Genomic DNA, 18,101 nt, shown 5'->3' with positions numbered 1-18,101 from the left:
TAGATCTTCGTTTACATTATGCAAATTTATCCAATCATGGTTATTTTATATAATTATGTTGATCGTCCATCTGATATTTCTTTCCTTTTAATTACATTTTTGTTTCATTGAACCTATGCAAAAGGTTAAAATTCATAAATTATTGAAATCGATAGAATTTTAGTGATCAGGCAATTCAAAGGGACAAAAATAAATTTATATTACTATTTCATTTATAATCTCGTGTTTGCACTTTGCAGTTGCATCCATCTTATCATGTATTATAAGTATGAATAAATGACCTCTTAATTTAACATGGGGGACATGCAGTGTATTTCTTTCGTTTGATGAGTGTCTGTAGTATTAAAGTAATCAATAAATTTGGATACATCGAACATATCAATAACTTGTCAGTTCATGAAAATGAGAGAAGTTCGATATTAGGAAATGTCATGTTTCTACACTAAACTAAAATAAAACAAGAGAGGTAGATAACAAGCAAATAAATAGAAAAATATTGTCTGACTCATAAACGCTAAGTTCTGCCGTTTGCTAAACCACTGTAAACATAAATGCCAGGAAAGATAAAAGCACGGACATCGTCATTAGCTTTCAACTTGTGATTTCATACTCCCCACGAAGAAAGAAAAATGAAATAGATGAGCATCATTTGTTTATATAGGTCATCTCAATATTTATCTTTATTTGATTTCTTCTACCCTTTGTCTTCGTTGATAGATTGTTAGTATAAATCTTCAGTCAATTATACATTCTTCATATATTGAAGTCCTTTAATTTGATTGGTGTCAGTGGTAGATAATGAGTGTAGTTTGGAAACTTAGAACATGTCAATAACTGGTAAAGTCGTAAAATTGAAAAAAGATGACTAATCTAAAAAAATAAAAAATAAATAAACAACCGGCTTAAAGGTAAAGAAATAGAATCGTATTGTATCACGCATAAGTTTGTAAATCTGCTCTTGCAGTTGAAACAAATATTCGATTAGTGTAATCACGTAGTTCTCATTCAAAATGGTCGAGTATGTAAGTAAGTCCTAACGATGAATATGTTGCATAAATGTTGGGGATTTCCATTAAAATTTCTTTTTTTTAATCATAGTGTTTGCTTTAGTACAAACTTGGATTATAAACGTTCATGAATGTATCCAAGCTCCAACTATAAACATGTATGGGTGTTGTATAAACTGTACCTCATAACGACATTAACTACTAACTATCTAGTTTGAAATTACTATTTTTAAAATATTTTTTAAGGTTACGGAATGTAATTGGATTTGATTTATTTACCTAACCTCGACGAGCAATAGTTGTAGTGCTTCGCGAAGAATAGATATTCGTGAGCAATGATAAAGAAATGTTTGCTAAACCATTGAAAACATAAATACCAGGTAAAAATAAGAGCATGGTCGTTGCCATGAGCACCATTCGTTTATATAGGTCATTATAATATTTTTCTGTATCTGCTTTCTTCTGCCCTTGGTTTTCGTTCATAGCTCGTAAGTATAACTTTTCATCCAATTGTGGCTTTTTCATATATTCTGGTCATTTAAGTTCTGCCATTCCATTTTGAAGTCTTAGTCTAATTGTAAAGTTACGTAGTTCATAAAAAAATTGTCATGAATAAGTTACTCATGTGATTCATAATCTTGATTTAACAACTTATATATACCTTTTAATAGATAATTATTAGGTGTAAAGGATTTAATTATTTTACTTAGTTGGATATGTTTTGTAGTTTTTTTAATTTGATCGGTGTCAGTGGTAAATAATGAGTGTTGTTTGAAAAAAATATAACATGTAAATAACTAGTGAATTCTTAAAATAAAAAATAAAATTTAAAAAAGCTTAACGAGCAGTAGCTGTAGCGCTTCGCTAAGAATACATATTCGTGCACAATGATAAAGAAATGTTTGCTAAATAATTGAAAACATAAATACAAGGTTAAAAAAAATGGTCAATGTCATTCCAACTGTTGATTTCATACCACCCGACGAAGAAAGAGAAATAAAAAAGATGGGCATCGATCGTTTGTATAGGTCTTTCTAATATTGATCTTTATCTTCTTTCTTCTGCAAATGGTTTTTGTTGATAGGACGTAAGTACAAATCTCTAGCCAATAATGACTTTTGTATATATTCTGGTCATCTTTCTGAATCGTTTTCCTTGTATTCACATTTCGCGATTCTTTAAAAAATAAGGAAAAGTTTATAATTCATGAAAATATGTATGAACCAAAAGGTTTATCATAACAAGAAAATATCTGAAAATGCTCATTTGATTCATAATCTTGATTTTTACAAATTATATATATCTTCTAGTTGATGATTATTATGTGTATAGGATTGAATTATTTTACTTAGATGGATATGTGCTGTAGTTCTTTAATTTGATTGGTGTCAGTGGTAAATAATGAGTGTAGTTTGGAAATATAGTACATGTCAATAACTAGTGAGTTCGTAAAATTCGTCAAATTATTATTCAATAAAATCTGAGATTGTATACTATTATCTAGATCTATTAAGAATAAATCATTGTCAAAATAATTCCATAAATTTGGGTAACAAAAAATCCAACGTTATGAGCGATAGTGTATATGTCTTGTATTGTATAATTTGTATGTGTATAGTATTGAATCATTTTACTTGGATGGATAAGTGTTGTAGTTCTTTAATTTGATTGGTGTCAGTGGTAAATAATGAGTGTAGTTGGGAAAAGAAGAACATGTCAATAACTAGTGAATTCTTACAATTTAGAAAAATATTTAACTTTAACAAGCAGTAGCTGTAGTGCTTCGCTTATATTAGATATTAGTGCACAATTAAAAAGAAGTGTTTGCTAAAACATTGAAAACATATTTATATACCAAGTATACAAAAAGAACATTGTCATTAAGGCTCCCAACTGATGATATCATACTACCCTACCAAAAAGAGAAATAAAAAAGATGGGCATCAATCGTTTGTATATGTTGTTCTAATATTGATCTTTATCTTCTTTCTTCTGCCCTTGGTTTTCGTTGATAGGACGTTTATACAAATCTCTAGCCAATTATGACTTCTGTATATATTCTGGTCATCTTTCTGAATCGTTTTCCTTGTATTCATTTTTTTCTGATTCTGTTAAAATTAAGGAAAAGTTAATAGTTCATGAAAATATGTATGAACCGAAAGGTTTATCATAACAAGAAAATTTTTAATTGAAAGATATCTGAAATTACTCATTTGATTCATAATCTTGACTTTACAACTTATATATATATATATAACCTTCACGAGCAGTAGCTGTAGTGCTTTGCTAAGAATAGATATTCGTGCACAATGCTAAAAAAATGTTTGCTTAACCATTGAAAACATAAATACCAGGTAAAAGTAAGAGCATGGACATTGTCATTCAGGCTTCCAACTGATGATTACATATAGGACCCCACGAAGAAAGAGAAATAAAAAGGATGAGCACCATTCGTTTATCTAGGTCATTCTAATATTTTTCCTTATCTTCTTTCTTCTGCCTTGGTTTTCGTTCATAGCTCGTAAGTATAAATCTTCAGCCAATTATATATTCTGGTCATCTTCCTAAATCATTTTCCTTGTATCCATATTTAATGCTTCATCGAAAAATATATATGACTGAAAGGTTTATTATAACCAGGACATTTTGAATTAAAAAAATACCTTACATTTCCTTTTTGATTCATGATCTCGATTTTACAGATTCAATTTATCTTGTAATAAATGATTATTATATTTTGAGGATTTAATTATTTAACATAGATGGAAATGTCATGTAGTTCTTTAATTTGATGGTTGTCGGTGGTAAATATTAACAATTAACCTATATGGACACAATAATGAAATTAAATAATGAGTGTCCTTTGGAAAAAAAAAGACCAAGTCAAATACCAGCGAAGACATTGAAGTGAGAAAAAGATACGATGAAAATTAATGACTAATTATCATTTAAAATGAAAAATTAAGAGAAGCACCTTGCACATATTAGAGAAATAATACATATTTTTTTTTTTTTTTTTTTTTTTTTTTGGGGGGGGGGGGGGGTTCGGAACAAGTTGGATTTGATTTATTTACCTAACTTTATTGATAAATAGCTGTAGTGCATCGCTAAGAATCGATATTCGTTTACCTTTATAAAGAAATGCTTGCTATACCATTTAAAACATAAATACCAGGTAGAAAAAAAGCATGACATTGTCATTAAGGCTTCAAGCTGATGATTTCGTTCTACCCACTAAGAAAGAAAAATGAAAAAGATGAGCATCATTCGTTTTTATAGGTCGCTTTAATAATGATCTTCGTCTGCTTTCTTCTTTCCTTGGTTTTTTCGATATCCTTTCTGATGGATGATTATTATGTGTATATCATTGAAATATTGTACCTAGATAGATATGGATTGTAGTTCTCTTTTCGGATTGGTGTCGGTGGTATATAATGAGTGTATTTTGGAAACATAGAACATGTCAATAACTAGTAAAGGCGTAACATTTATAAAAAATGACTAATTTAAAAAAAAAGAAAAAAAGATGAGTACTATTCATTTATATAGGTCATTCTACTATTTTTCTTCATCTGTTTTCTTCTGCCCTTGGTTTTCTTTAATAGGAGGTAAGTACAAATCTTTAGCCAATTATGACTTCTGTATATATTGTGTTCATCTTTCTGAATTGTTTTCCATTTATTCACATTTCCTGTTTCTTTTAAAAATAAGAAAGAGATTATAATTCATGAATATATGTATATATCAACCTAAATGTTTATCGTAACAAGGAAATGTTGAATTGACAAATATCTGAAATTGCTAATTTGATTCAGAATCTTGATTGTACAACTTTTATACATCTTCTAGTGGATGATTATTATGTGTATAGGATTGAAATATTTTACCTAGATGGATATGTGTTGTAGTTCTCTAATTCGATTGGTGTCGGTGGTAAATAATGAGAGTAGTTTGGAAACAGAGAACATGTCAATAACTAGTGAATGTATAAAATTTAGAAAAAAGACTTAAACTTTAACGAGCAGCAGCTGTAGTGCTTCGCTAAAAAAAAGATGTTCGTGCACAATGATAAATAAATGTTTGCTAATCCATTGAAAACATAAATACCAGGTAAAAATAAGAGCATGGGCATTGTCATGAGCGCCATTCGTTTATTTAGGTCTTTCTATTATTTTTCTTTATCTGCTTTCTTCTGCCCTTGGTTTTTGTTCATAGTTCGTAAGTATAACTCTTCATCCAATTATGGCCTTTTCATATATTCTTAATTATTTTCAAATTATGAAAGAGTTTATAATTCATTAATATATATATATACATATATATATATATCAAAATGAACCGAAAGGTTTATCATAACAAGGAAATGTTGAAATGAAAAAATACCTTAAATTGTTCATTTGATTCATAATCTCGATTTTACAATTCGTATTTTTTTCTGATGGATGATTATTATGTGTATATAATTGAATTATTTCACTTAGATGGATATGTGTTGTAGTTGTTTGATTTGATTGGTGTCGTTGGCAAATAATGAGTGTAGTTTGGAAACATAGAACATGTCACTAACTAGTAAAGGCGTAAAATTTATAAGAAAATGACTAATTAAAAAAAAAAAAAAAGATGAGTAATATTCATTTATATAGGTCTTTCTAATATTTTTCTTTATCTGTTTTCTTCTGCCCTTGGTTCTCTTTAATAGGAGGTAAGTACAAATCTTTAGCCAATTATGACTTCTGTATATATTCTGTTCATCTTTCTGAATTGTTTTCCATTTACTCACATTTTCTGTTTATTTAAAAAAATAAAAAAAAGTTTATTATTCATGAATATATGTAAATATCAACCTATGTGTTTATCATAACAAGGAAATGTTGAATTGAAAAATATCTGAAATTTCTCATTTGTTTCATAATCTTTATCGTACAAGTTATATATATCTTCTAGTGCATGATTATTATGTGTATAGGATTGATTTGTTTTACTTAGATGGATATGTCTTGTAGTTCTTTAATTTGATTGGTGTCAGTGGTAAATAATGAGTGTAGTTTGGAAACATAGAACATGTCAATAACTAGTACATGCATACAATTAAAAAAAGATTACAGTTTAGAGAACAGCAGCTGTAGTGCTTCGCTAAAAATAGATATGCGTGCATAATGATAAAGAAATGTTTGCTAAACCATTGAAAACATAAATACCAGGTAAAAAAGAGCATGGACATTGTCATGAGCACCATAATTTTATTTAGGTCATTCTAATATTTTTCTTTATCTGCTTTCTTCTGCCCTCGGCTGTCGTTCTTAGCTAGTAAGTATAACTCTTTATCCAATTATGGCTTTTTCATATATTCTAATCATCTTTTTGAACTGCTTTCCTTGTATTCACGTTTCCTAATTCTTTTAAAATTACGAATTAGTTTATAACTCATGAATATATTAACCGAAAGGTTTATTATAACAAGGAAATGTTGAATTAAAAAATACCTTGAATTCTTCATTTGATTCATAATCACGATTTTACAATTTGCATTTGTTTCTGATGGATGATTATTATGTGTATATAATTGAATTATTTTACTTAGATGGATATGTGTTGTAGCTCTTTAATTTGATTGGTGTCAGTGGTAAATAATGAGTGTAGTTTGGAAACATAGAACATGTCAATAACTAGTACATGCATAAAATAAGAAAAAGATTAAAGTTTAGAGAACAGCAGCTGTGGTGCTTGCTTAAAATAGAAATTCGTGCATAATGATAAAGAAATGTTTGCTTAACCATTGAAGACATAAATACCAGGTAAAAAAAAAAGAGCATGGACATTGCCATGAGCACCATAAGTTTATTTAGGTCATTCTAATATTTTTCTTTATCTGCTTTCTTTTGTCTTTGGTTTTCGTTCATAGCTCTTACGGGTAACTCTTCATCCAATTATGGATCTTCATATATTCTGGTCATTTTTTAAAATTGTTTTCCTTGTATTCACGTTTCTTAATTATTTTGAAATTATGAAAGAGTTTATAATTCATAAATATATATATATATATCGACGGAAAGGTTTATCATAACAAGAAAATGTTGAATTTAAAAAAATACCTTAAATTGTTCATTTGATTCATAATCTCGATTTTACAATTCGCACCTTTTTTTTCTGATGGATGATTATTATGTGTATATAATTGAATTATTTTACCTAGATGGATATGTTTTGTAGTTCTTTAATTTGATTGGTGTCAGTGGCAAATAATGAGTGTAGTTTGGAAACATAGAACATGTCAATAACTAGTACATGCATAAAATAAGAAAAAGGTTACCTTTTAGAAAACAGCAGCTGTAGTGCTTCCCTAAAAATAAATATTCGTGCACAATGATAAAGAAATGTTTGCTAAACCATTGAAAATATAAATGCCAGGTTAAAAAAAGAGCATGGACATTGTCATGAGCACCATGAGTTCATTTAGGTCATTCTAATATTTTTCTTTATCTGCTTTCTTCTGCCCTCGGCTTTCGTTCATAGTTCGTAAGTATAACTCTTAATCCAATTATGGCTTTTTCATATATTCTGGTCATCTTTTCGAACTGTTTACCTTATATTCACGTTTCCTAATTCTTTTACAATCATGAATTAGTTTATAATTCATGAATATATTAACCGAAAGAATTATTATAACAAGGAAATGTTTAATTGAAAAATACCTTGAATTGTTCATTTGTTTCATAATAACGATTTTACAATTTGCATTTTTTCTGATGGATGATTATTATGTGTATATAATTGAATTATTTTACTAAGATGAATATATGTTGTAGTTCTTTAATTTGATTGGTGTCAGTGGTAAATAATGAGTGTAGTTTGGTAACATAGAACATATCAATAACTAGTACATGCATACAAATAGAAAAAGATTAAAGTTTAAAGAACAGCAGCTGTAGTGCTTGCCTAAAAAAAGATATTCGTGCACAATGATAAATAAATGTTTGCTAAACCATTGAAAATATAAATTCCAGGTTAAAAAAAGAGCATGGACATTGTCATGAGCACCATCAGTTCATTTAGGTTCTTCTAATATTTTTCTTTATGTGCTTCCTTCTGCCCTCGGCTTTCGTTAATAGTTCGTAAGTATAACTCTTCATCTAATTATGGCTTTTTTTTAATATATATATTCTGGTCATCTTTTGAACTGCTTACCTTGTATTCACGTTTCTTAATTATTTTTAAATTATGAAAGAGTTCATAATTCATAAATATATATATATATATCAACCGGAAGGTTTATCATAACAAGGAAATGTTGAATTGAAAAAAATACCTTAACCTGTTCATTTGATTCCTCATCTCGATTTAACAATTCGCATTTTTTCTGATTGATGATTATTATTTGTATATAATTGAATTATTTTACTTAGATGAATATGTGTTGTAGTTCTTTAATTTGATTGGTGTCAGTGGTAAATAATGAGTGTAGTTTGGTAACATAGAACAAGAGTAATGTTCCTGGGTTCTCTCTCTTCTTGGAGTAATGTCCCTTCTGGTGTGCCCCAGGGTAGTGTAATTGGACCGCTACTTTTTAATCTATTTGTCAACAATGTTATCTCTGATGTTTCCTCCGATCTTTTTCTTTTTGCTGACGATATGTTACTGTTTCGTACAATTCGTTCACACGATGATGAAATGCAATTGCAACATGACTTAGACTCACTCCATCAATGGGCAATTACAAATGGCATGTCATTCAATCCATCCAAAACGAAAGTGATGCATATAACTAGGAAGCGGAACATCCAAAATGCCGTCTATACCCTGGGTGACACACTGCTTTCTTCTGTCACTTCTTACAAATATCTTGGTATTGTAATAGGTTCAAACCTCTCTTGGAACATTCAGGTTGATGCAATTGTCGTCTTCTTGGGTTTATAAGAGTTGTAGCCCGTGGTTCGTCCACCTCTGCTATATTTGCCCTCTACAAGGCCTTGGTACTGCCAATACTTGAATATGGCATCCCTGCATGGCATCCCAATACCCTAAAACAAACACAACAATTAGAAAGAATCCAACGTATAGCAACGCGCGTTGCTCTTAAACAGAGAAGAGGAGAAATGCCGTATGAAGAAAGGTTAAGGGTTCTCAACTGGTCTACCTTGTCAGCTCGTAGAGATTATCTTTTATGTTCATTTACCTTCAAATGTCTGTACTTTTGTTGTGACTGTGAAACACTAATAGAAAACATAGCCATTAGCAAGAGACGCCTCTTTACACTGTCCTTCATTCATCAGCAATCACGAACACAGGCCCTGTCCCTGTCCGCTTCCCGGAGATTTCCTCGGGTATGGGATGAATTACCGTTAGAGGTTAGGGATGCATCGGTGGTCTCCTCGCTTTCATCCTTTCTACTCTCTATGAATCGGTCCCTTCTCGATTCTAACTAATTTTCAAACTGAGAGGGGCTTCCTCACTGAGAGTGGGGGATTCCTCCTTTTCTTTAATAATCATTGTTTATCAATATCCAAGAACTTATTGAAACACTGGATTCAGAATGTTACTTGTTTAATTTTTTTTTTTCTTTTTTTTTTTTCTCTTTCAATGATACAATGATTATATTAATTGAACCTGGAACAATGGTCCACATTGATAGCTTCATATCCACATTATGCCACTCTTCTTAAATGATAACACCATAGGCCCTACTCAATATTTTGTGAATGATTATCAATCCTAATGCTTATTGCACCTTTAATTTCTGCAAAAATTGTACATTATTGTGGTACATGACGTTTTATAATTTCCTTGACTGTATAGCCCAAAACAATATTTACGCTCTATTCATATGTATATTTTTGTTATATACAAGAAATTGCTGGTCAGATTTACCTTGAACAATTACACATCTCTTCTTTTTTCTTTTTAATTAGAATTTCTTTGAATGAGACACCGTTGGATCAATTGAATAATGACGATTTATGTTAATTGTGTTCTGGTTATTTTAAGTTTTAAGTTTTTTCTGCATACAAATCTTAAAGCACTCTATTCATTGCAGCTTCATATCCTCTTAATGCATTTATCGAAATTTAATTTAATCATGATTTTCTGAATGATTGTTTGTAATTATTTTGTATACTTATATAATGTGAACCTTGCAATATATTCTATTATGTCTCGGAATGGCATGTGAGGGTGCACATGCCCCCGGGCAACAGGGAAGAATTTCGCTTTTGTGCACCCTGACCCACATGCTATTCCTTCTTTATCTTACTTTGTATTTTTCCTATTTCACTCTGTATACACCTATATACACTGTACATGCTGAATGTGTTTTTATGGTCGAATAAATAATAATAATAATAATAATAATAATGTCAATAATTAGTACATGCATAAAATTAGAAAAAGATTACAGTTTAGAGAACAGCAGCTGTAGTGCTTCCCTAAAAATAGATATTCGTGCACAATGAGAAATGTTTGCTAAACCATTGAAAACATAAATGCCAGATTTAAAAAAAGAGCATGGACATTGTCATGAGCACCATAAGTTAATTTAGGTCATTCTAATATTTTTCTTTACCTGCTTTCTTCTGCCCTCGGCTTTCGTTCATAGCTAGTAAGTATAACTCTTTATCCAATTATGGCTTTTTTATATATTCTGTTCATCTTTTTGAACTGTTTTCCTTGTATTCAAGTTTCCTAATTCTTTTAAAATTATGAATTAGTTTATAGTTCATGAATATATTAACCGAAAGGTTTATTATAACAAGGAAATGTTGAATTGAAAGATACCTTGAATTGTTTATTTGATTCATAATCACGATTTTACAATTTGCATTTTTTTTCTGATGGATGATTATTATGTGTATATAATTGAATTATTTCACTTAGATAGATATGTCTTGTAGTTCTTTAATTTGATTGGTGTCAGTGGTAAATAATGAGTGTAGCTTGGAAACATAGAACATGTCAATAACAAGTACATGCATAAAATAAGAAAAAAATTAAAGTTTAAAGAACAGCAGCTGTAGTGCTTCGCTAAAAAATAGAAATTCGTGCATAATGATAAAGAAATGTTTGCTAAACCATTGAAAACATGAATACCAGGTTTAAAAAAAGAGCATGGACATTGTCATGAGCACCATAACTTAATTTAGGTCATTCTAATATTTTTCTTTACCTGCTTTCTTCTGCCCTCGGCTTTCGTTCATAGCTAGTAAGTATAACTCTTTATCCAATTATTGCTTTTTTATATATTCTGTTCATCTTTTTGAACTGTTTTCCTGGTATTCAAGTTTCCTAATTCTTTTAAAATTATGAATTAGTTTATAGTTCATGAATATATTAACCGAAAGGTTTATTATAACAAGGAAATGTTGAATTGAAAAATACCTTGAATTGTTTATTTGATTCATTATTTCGATTTTACAATTTGCATATTTTTCTGATGGATGATTTTTATGTGTATATAATTGAATTATTTTACTTTGATGGATATGTCTTGTAGTTCTTTAATTTGATTGGTGTCAGTGGTAAATAATGAGCGTAGTTTGGAAACATAGAACATGTCAATAACTAGTACATGCATAAAATTAGAAAAAGGTTACCTTTTAGAGAACAGCAGCTGAAGTGCTTCCCTAAAAATAAATATTCGTGCACAATGATAAAGAATGGTTGGTAAACCATTGAAAACATAAATGCCAGGTTAGAAAAAAGAGCATGGACATTGTCATGAGCACCATAAGTTCATTTAGGTCATTCTAATATTTTTCTTTATCTGCTTTCTTCTGCCCTCGGCTTTCGTTCATAGCTAGTAAGTATAACTCTTTATCTAATTATGGCTTTTTCATATATTCTGGTCATGTTTTTGAACTGTTTACCTCGTATTCACTTTTCCTAATTATTTTAAAATTATGAATTAGTCTATAGTTCATGAATATATTAACCGAAAGAATTATTATAACAAGGAAATGTTTAATTAAAAAATACCTTGAATTTTTCATTTGATTAATAATCACGATTTACAATTCGCCTTTTTTTCTGATGGATGATTATTATCTGTATATAATTGATTTATTTTACTTAGATGGATATGTCTTGTAGTTCTTTAATTTGATTGGTGTCAGTGGTAAATAATGAGTGTAGTTTGGAAACATAAAACATGTCAATAACTAGTACATGCATGAAATTAGAAAAAGATTAAAGTTTAGAGAACAGCAGCTGTAGTGCTTCCCTAAAAATAGATATTCGTGCACAATGATAAATAAATGTTTGCTAAACCATTGAAAACATAAATGCCAGGTTAAAAAAGAGCATTGACATTGTCATGAGCACCATAAGCTCATTTAGGTCATTCTAATATTCTTCTTTATCTGCTTTCTTCTGGCCTCGGCTTTCGTTCATAGCTCGTAAGTATAACTCTTAATCCAATTATGTTTTTTTTTCATATATTCTGGTCATCTTTTTGAACTGTTTACCTTGTATTCACGTTTCTTAATTATTTTAAAATTATGAAAAAGTTTATAATTCATAAATATATATATATACATGTATATATCAACCGAAAGGTTTATCATTACAAGGAAATTTTGAATTGAAAAAAATACCTTAACTTGTTCATTTGATTCATAATCTCGATTTTACAATTCGCATTTTTTCTGATGGATGATTATTATGTGTATATAATTGAATTATTTTACTTAAATGGATATGTCTTGTAGTTCTTTAATTTGATTGGTGTCAGTGGTAAATAATGAGTGTAGTTTGGTAACATAGAACATTTCAATAACTAGTACATGCATAAAATAAGAAAAAGGTTACCTTTTAAAGAACAGCAGCTGTAGTGCTTCCCTAAAAATAAATATTCGTGCACAATGATAAAGAAATGTTTGCTAAACCATTAAAAACATACATGCCATGTTTAAAAAAAAGAGCATGGACATTGTCATGAGCACCATAACTTAATTTAGGTCATTCTAATATTTTTCTTTACCTGCTTTCTTCTGCCCTCGGCTTTCGTTTATAGCTAGTAAGTATAACTCTTAATCTAATTATGTTTTTTTTTTCATATATTCTGTTCATCTTTTTGAACTGTTTTCCTTGTATTCAAGTATCCTAATTCTTTTAAAATTATAAATTAGTTTATAATTCATGAATATACTAACCGAAAGGTTTATTATAACAAGGAAATGTTGAATTGAAAAATACCTTGAATTGTTTATTTGATTCATAATCACGATTTTACAATTTGCATTTTTTTCTGATGGATGATTTTTATGTGTATATAATTGAATTATTTTACTTAGATGGATATGTCTTGTAGTTCTTTAATTTGATCGGTGTCAGTGGTAAATAATGAGTGTAGTTTGGAAACATAGAACATGTCAATAACTAGTACATGCATAAAATTAGAAAAAAAAATAAAGTTTAAAGAACAGCAGCTGTGGTGCTTCGCTAAAAATAGAAATTCGTGCATAATGATAAAGAAATGTTTGCTAAACCATTGAAAACATAAATTCCAGGTAAAAAAAAAGGGGCATGGACATTGTCATGAGCACCATAAGTTCAGTTAGGTCATTCTAATATTTTTCTTTATCTGCTTTCTTCTGCCCTTGGTTTTTGTTCATAGTTCGTAAGTATAACTCTTTATCCAATTATGGCTTTTTCATATATTCTGGTCATCTTTTTGAACTGTTTTCCTTGTATTCATCTTTCCTAAATCTTTTAAAATTATGAAAGTGTTAATGATTCATGAATATATTAACTGAAAGGTTTATTATAACAAGGAAATGTTGAATTGAAAAATACCTTGAATTGTTCATTTGATTCATTATCTCGATTTTACAATTTGCATTTGTTTCTGATAGATAATTAATATGTGTATGTAATTGAACTATTTTACTTAGATGAATATGTGTTGTAGTTCTTTAATTTGATTGGTGTCAGTGGTAAATAATGAGTGTAGTTTGGAAACATAGAACATGTCAATAGCTAGTACATGCATAATATTAGAAAAAGGTTACCTTTTAGAGAACAGCAGCTATAGTGCTTCACTAAGAATAAATATTCGTGCACAATGATAAATAAATGTTTGCTAAACCATTGAAAACATAAATGTCAGGTTAAACAAAAGGGCATGGACATTGTCATGAGCACCATAAGTTCAGTTAGGTCATTCTAATATTTTTCTTCATCTGCTTTCTGCTGCCCTCTGCTTTCGTTCATAGCTCGTAAGTATAACTCTTCATCCAATTATGGCCTTTTTCAAATATTCTAGTCATCTTTTTTAACTGTTTTCCTTGTATTCACGTTTCTTAATTATTTTAAAATTATGAAAGAGTTTATAATTCATATATATATATATATATATCAACCGAAAGGTTTATCATAACAAGGAAATGTTGAATCGAAAAAAATATCTAGAATTTTTCATTTGATTCATAATCTCGATATTACAATTCGCATTTTGTCCGATGGATGATTATTATGTGTATATAATTGATTTATTTTACTTTGATGGATATGTCTTGTAGTTCTTTAATTTGATTGGTGTCAGTGGTAAATAATGAGTGTAGCTTGGAAACATAGAGCATGTCAATAAGTAGTGCATGCATACAATTTAGAAAAAGATGACAGTTTAGAGTACAGCAGCTGTAATGCTTCGCTAAAAATAGATATTCGAGTACAATGATAAAGAAACGTTTGTTAAACAATTGAAAACATATATGCCAGGTTAAAAAAAGAGCATGGACATTGTCATGAGCAACATAAGTTTATTTAGGTCATTCTAATATTTTTCTTTTTTCTGCTTTCTTCTGCCCTTGGCGTTCGTTCATAGCTAGTAAGTATAACTCTTTATCCAATTATGGCTTTTTCATATATTCTGGTCATCTTTTTGAACTGTTTTCCATGTATTCACGTTTTCTAATTCTTTTAAAATTATGAATAAGTTTATAATTCATGAATATATTAACCGAAAGGTTTTTTATAACAAGGAAATGTTGAATTGAAAAATACCTTGAATTGTTCATTTGATTCATAATCACGTTTTTACAATTTCCATTTTTTTTCTGATGGATGATTATTATGTGTATATAATTGAATTATTTTACTTAGATGAATTTGTGTTGTAGTTCTTTAATTTGATTGGTGTCAGTGGTAAATAATGAGTGTAGCTTGGAAACATAGAACATGTCAATAACTAGTACATGCATACAATTAGAAAAAGTTTACAGTTTAGAGAACAGCAGCTGTAGTGCTTCGCTAAAAAAAGATATTAGTGCATAATGATAAAGAAATGTTTGCTAAACCGTTGAAAACATAACTACCAGGTAAACAAAAAAGAGCATGGACATTGTCATGAGCACCATAAGTTTATTTAAATCATTCTAATATTTTCTTTATCTGCTTACTTCTGCCCTTGGTCTCCGTTCATAGTTCGTAAGTAAAACTTTTCATCCAATTATGGCTTTTTCATATATTCTGGTCATCTTTTTGAACTGTTTTCCTTGTATTCATCTTTCCTAATTCTTTTAAAAGTATGAATTAGTTTATAATTCATGAATATATTAACCGAAAGGTTAGTTGTAACAAGGAAGTGTGTTGAATTGATAAATAATAACTTAAATTGTTCATTTGATTCATAATCTCGATTTTACAATTTGCATTTTTTTTCTGATGGATGATTATTATGTGTATATAGTTGAATTATTTTACTTAGATGGATATGTGTTGTAGTTCTTTAATGTGATTGGTGTCAGTGGTAAATAATGAGTGTAGCTTGGAAACATAAGACATGTCAATAACTAGTGCCTGCATACAATTTAGAAAAAGATTACAGTTTGGAGTACAGCATCTGTAATACTTCGCTAAAAATAGAAATTCGTGCTCAATGATAAAGAAATGTTTGCTAAACTATTGAAAACATAAATGCCCGGTTAAACAAAAGAGCATGGTTATTGTCATGAGCGCCATAAATTCAGTTAGGTCATTCTAATATTTTTCTTCATCTGCTTTCTTCTTCCCCTCGGCTTTCGTTCATAGCTCGTAAGTATAACTCTTATCCAATTATGGCCTTTTCAAATATTCTGGTCATCTTTTTGAACTGTTTTCCTTGTATTCACGTTTCTTAATTATTTTGAAATTATGAAAGAGTTTATAATTCATTAATATATATATATATATATGTATATAAATATATATATATATATATAATATTATATATATTTAAACCGAAAGGTTTATCATAACAAGGAAATGTTGAATTTAAAAATATACCTTGAATTGTTCATTTGATTCATAATTTCGATTTTACAATTCGCACTTTTTTTTTCTGATGGATGATTATTATGTGAATATAATTTAATTATTTTACTTAGATGGATATGTGTCAGTGGTAAATAATGAGTCTAGTTTGGAAACATAGAACACGTCAATAACTAGTACATGCATACAATTAGAAAAAAATTAATGTTTAGAGAACAGCAGCTGTAGTGCTTCGCTAAAAACAGATATTCGTGCATAATGATAAAGAAATGTTTGCTAAACCATGGAAAACATAAATACCAGGTAAAAAAAAAGCACGGACATTGTCATGAGCACCATAAGTTTATTTAGGTCATTCTAATATTTTTCTTTATCTGCTTTCTTCTGCCCTTGTTTTTTCGTTCAAAGTTGGTAAGTATAACTTTTCATCCAATTATGGCTTTTTTATATATATTCTGGTCATGTTTTTGAACTGTTTTCCTTGTATTCACGTTTCCTAATACTTTTAAAATTATGTGTTTATAATTCATGAATAAATTAACCGAAAGGTTTATTATAACAAGGAAATGTTGATTTTAAAAATACCTTGAATTGTTCATTTGATTCATAATCTCGATTTTACAATTTGCATATTTTTTCTGATGGATGTTTATTATGTGTATATAATTGATTCATTTTACTTAGATGGATATGTCTTGTAGTTCTTTAATTTGATTGGTGTCAGTGGTAAATAATGAGTGTAGTTTGGAAACATAGAACATGTCAATAACTAGTACATGCATAAAATTAGAAAAAGGTTACCTTTTAGAGAACAGCAGCTGTAGTGCTTCACTAAGAATAGATATTCGTGCACAATGATAATGAAATGTTTGTTAAACCATTGAAATCATAAATGCCAGGTTTAAAAAAAAAAACATGGACATTGTCATGAGCACCATATATTCATTTAGGTCAGTGTATTTAAACAAGATGTAAATTGGCTTCATAATAGGGCATTATCATTATTGACAATTGTGACGGAAACATACTAATTTTCTTGACTTTCACTGCTTTCACCGATCTTCGTTTACAGATGAAAGCTTTGAAAGTAAGTTCTTATAATAAATATGTTTCATACATTTTAGGGAATTCTCTGTTCCCCCTCTTTTCTTATTTCTTAATATTCTTAATAAAATTCTGGATTTAGCTCATGATGCAATGATAATTATAAACCTTTAGGTCAGTCAGGAACCCCAAGACTTTTACAAGCCGATCGCTTGTCTGATTATCAAGATATTTATGATTGGAGTTACACATTTTGAAAACCGTTCGCCTGACTGTTTTCATAGCACTACAGTCTAATGGGGAAAACGAGTATGGTAAAACCGGTCACTCAAAGATTTTTACTTTTTTGAGGCACTTCTTGATCATTTTTTTTAGAGCTTCAATATAACACCATATCACAGACACTGATAACACGTAGGGCCATGTATCTCAGATTTAACATTGTTAAACGATCCCTTTAATAAACAGGTGTGTAGTGGTTTTGGTATGACGCAATATTCGTGCACAATGATAACGAAATATTTGACTAACCATTGTAAACAGAAATGTCGGGTAAACAAATAAAACCATGGACATCGTTATTCCAACTGATATTTTTTACTCCCCCACATAGACAGAGAAATTAAACAGATTAGCAACATTTGTTTATATAGGTCACTCTGATATTTATCTTTATTTACTTTCTTTTGCACTTGGTCTTCGTTCATAGGTCGTAAGTATACATCTTAATCAAATTATTAAATCATTATATATTCTGGTCATCTTTCTAAATTCTTTTACTTGTATTCATATTTAATACTTCATCAAACA

The 18,101-nt window shown here is 29.3% G+C and overlaps 1 protein-coding gene across 1 annotated transcript in view; it reads left to right on the top strand.

The window, feature by feature from the left end:
* Nucleotides 1-1,010: 1,010 nt before the first annotated feature.
* Nucleotides 1,011-18,101, top strand: part of LOC115927649 (UNC5C-like protein) — a 42,129-nt gene continuing 25,038 nt past the window's right edge. Inside the window, exon 1 of the mRNA XM_030993773.1 lies at nt 1,011-1,026. Coding sequence (XP_030849633.1) covers nt 1,011-1,026 — 16 coding nt within the window. The remainder of the gene's footprint in view (nt 1,027-18,101) is intronic.

This window comes from Strongylocentrotus purpuratus, unplaced genomic scaffold (genome assembly GCF_000002235.5).
Source record: "Strongylocentrotus purpuratus isolate Spur 01 unplaced genomic scaffold, Spur_5.0 spur5_scaffold_20, whole genome shotgun sequence".
NCBI lineage: Eukaryota > Metazoa > Echinodermata > Echinoidea > Camarodonta > Strongylocentrotidae > Strongylocentrotus > Strongylocentrotus purpuratus.
The sequence above is the reverse complement of the archived record's forward strand: the minus strand, read 5'-3'. Positions and strand labels throughout refer to the sequence as shown.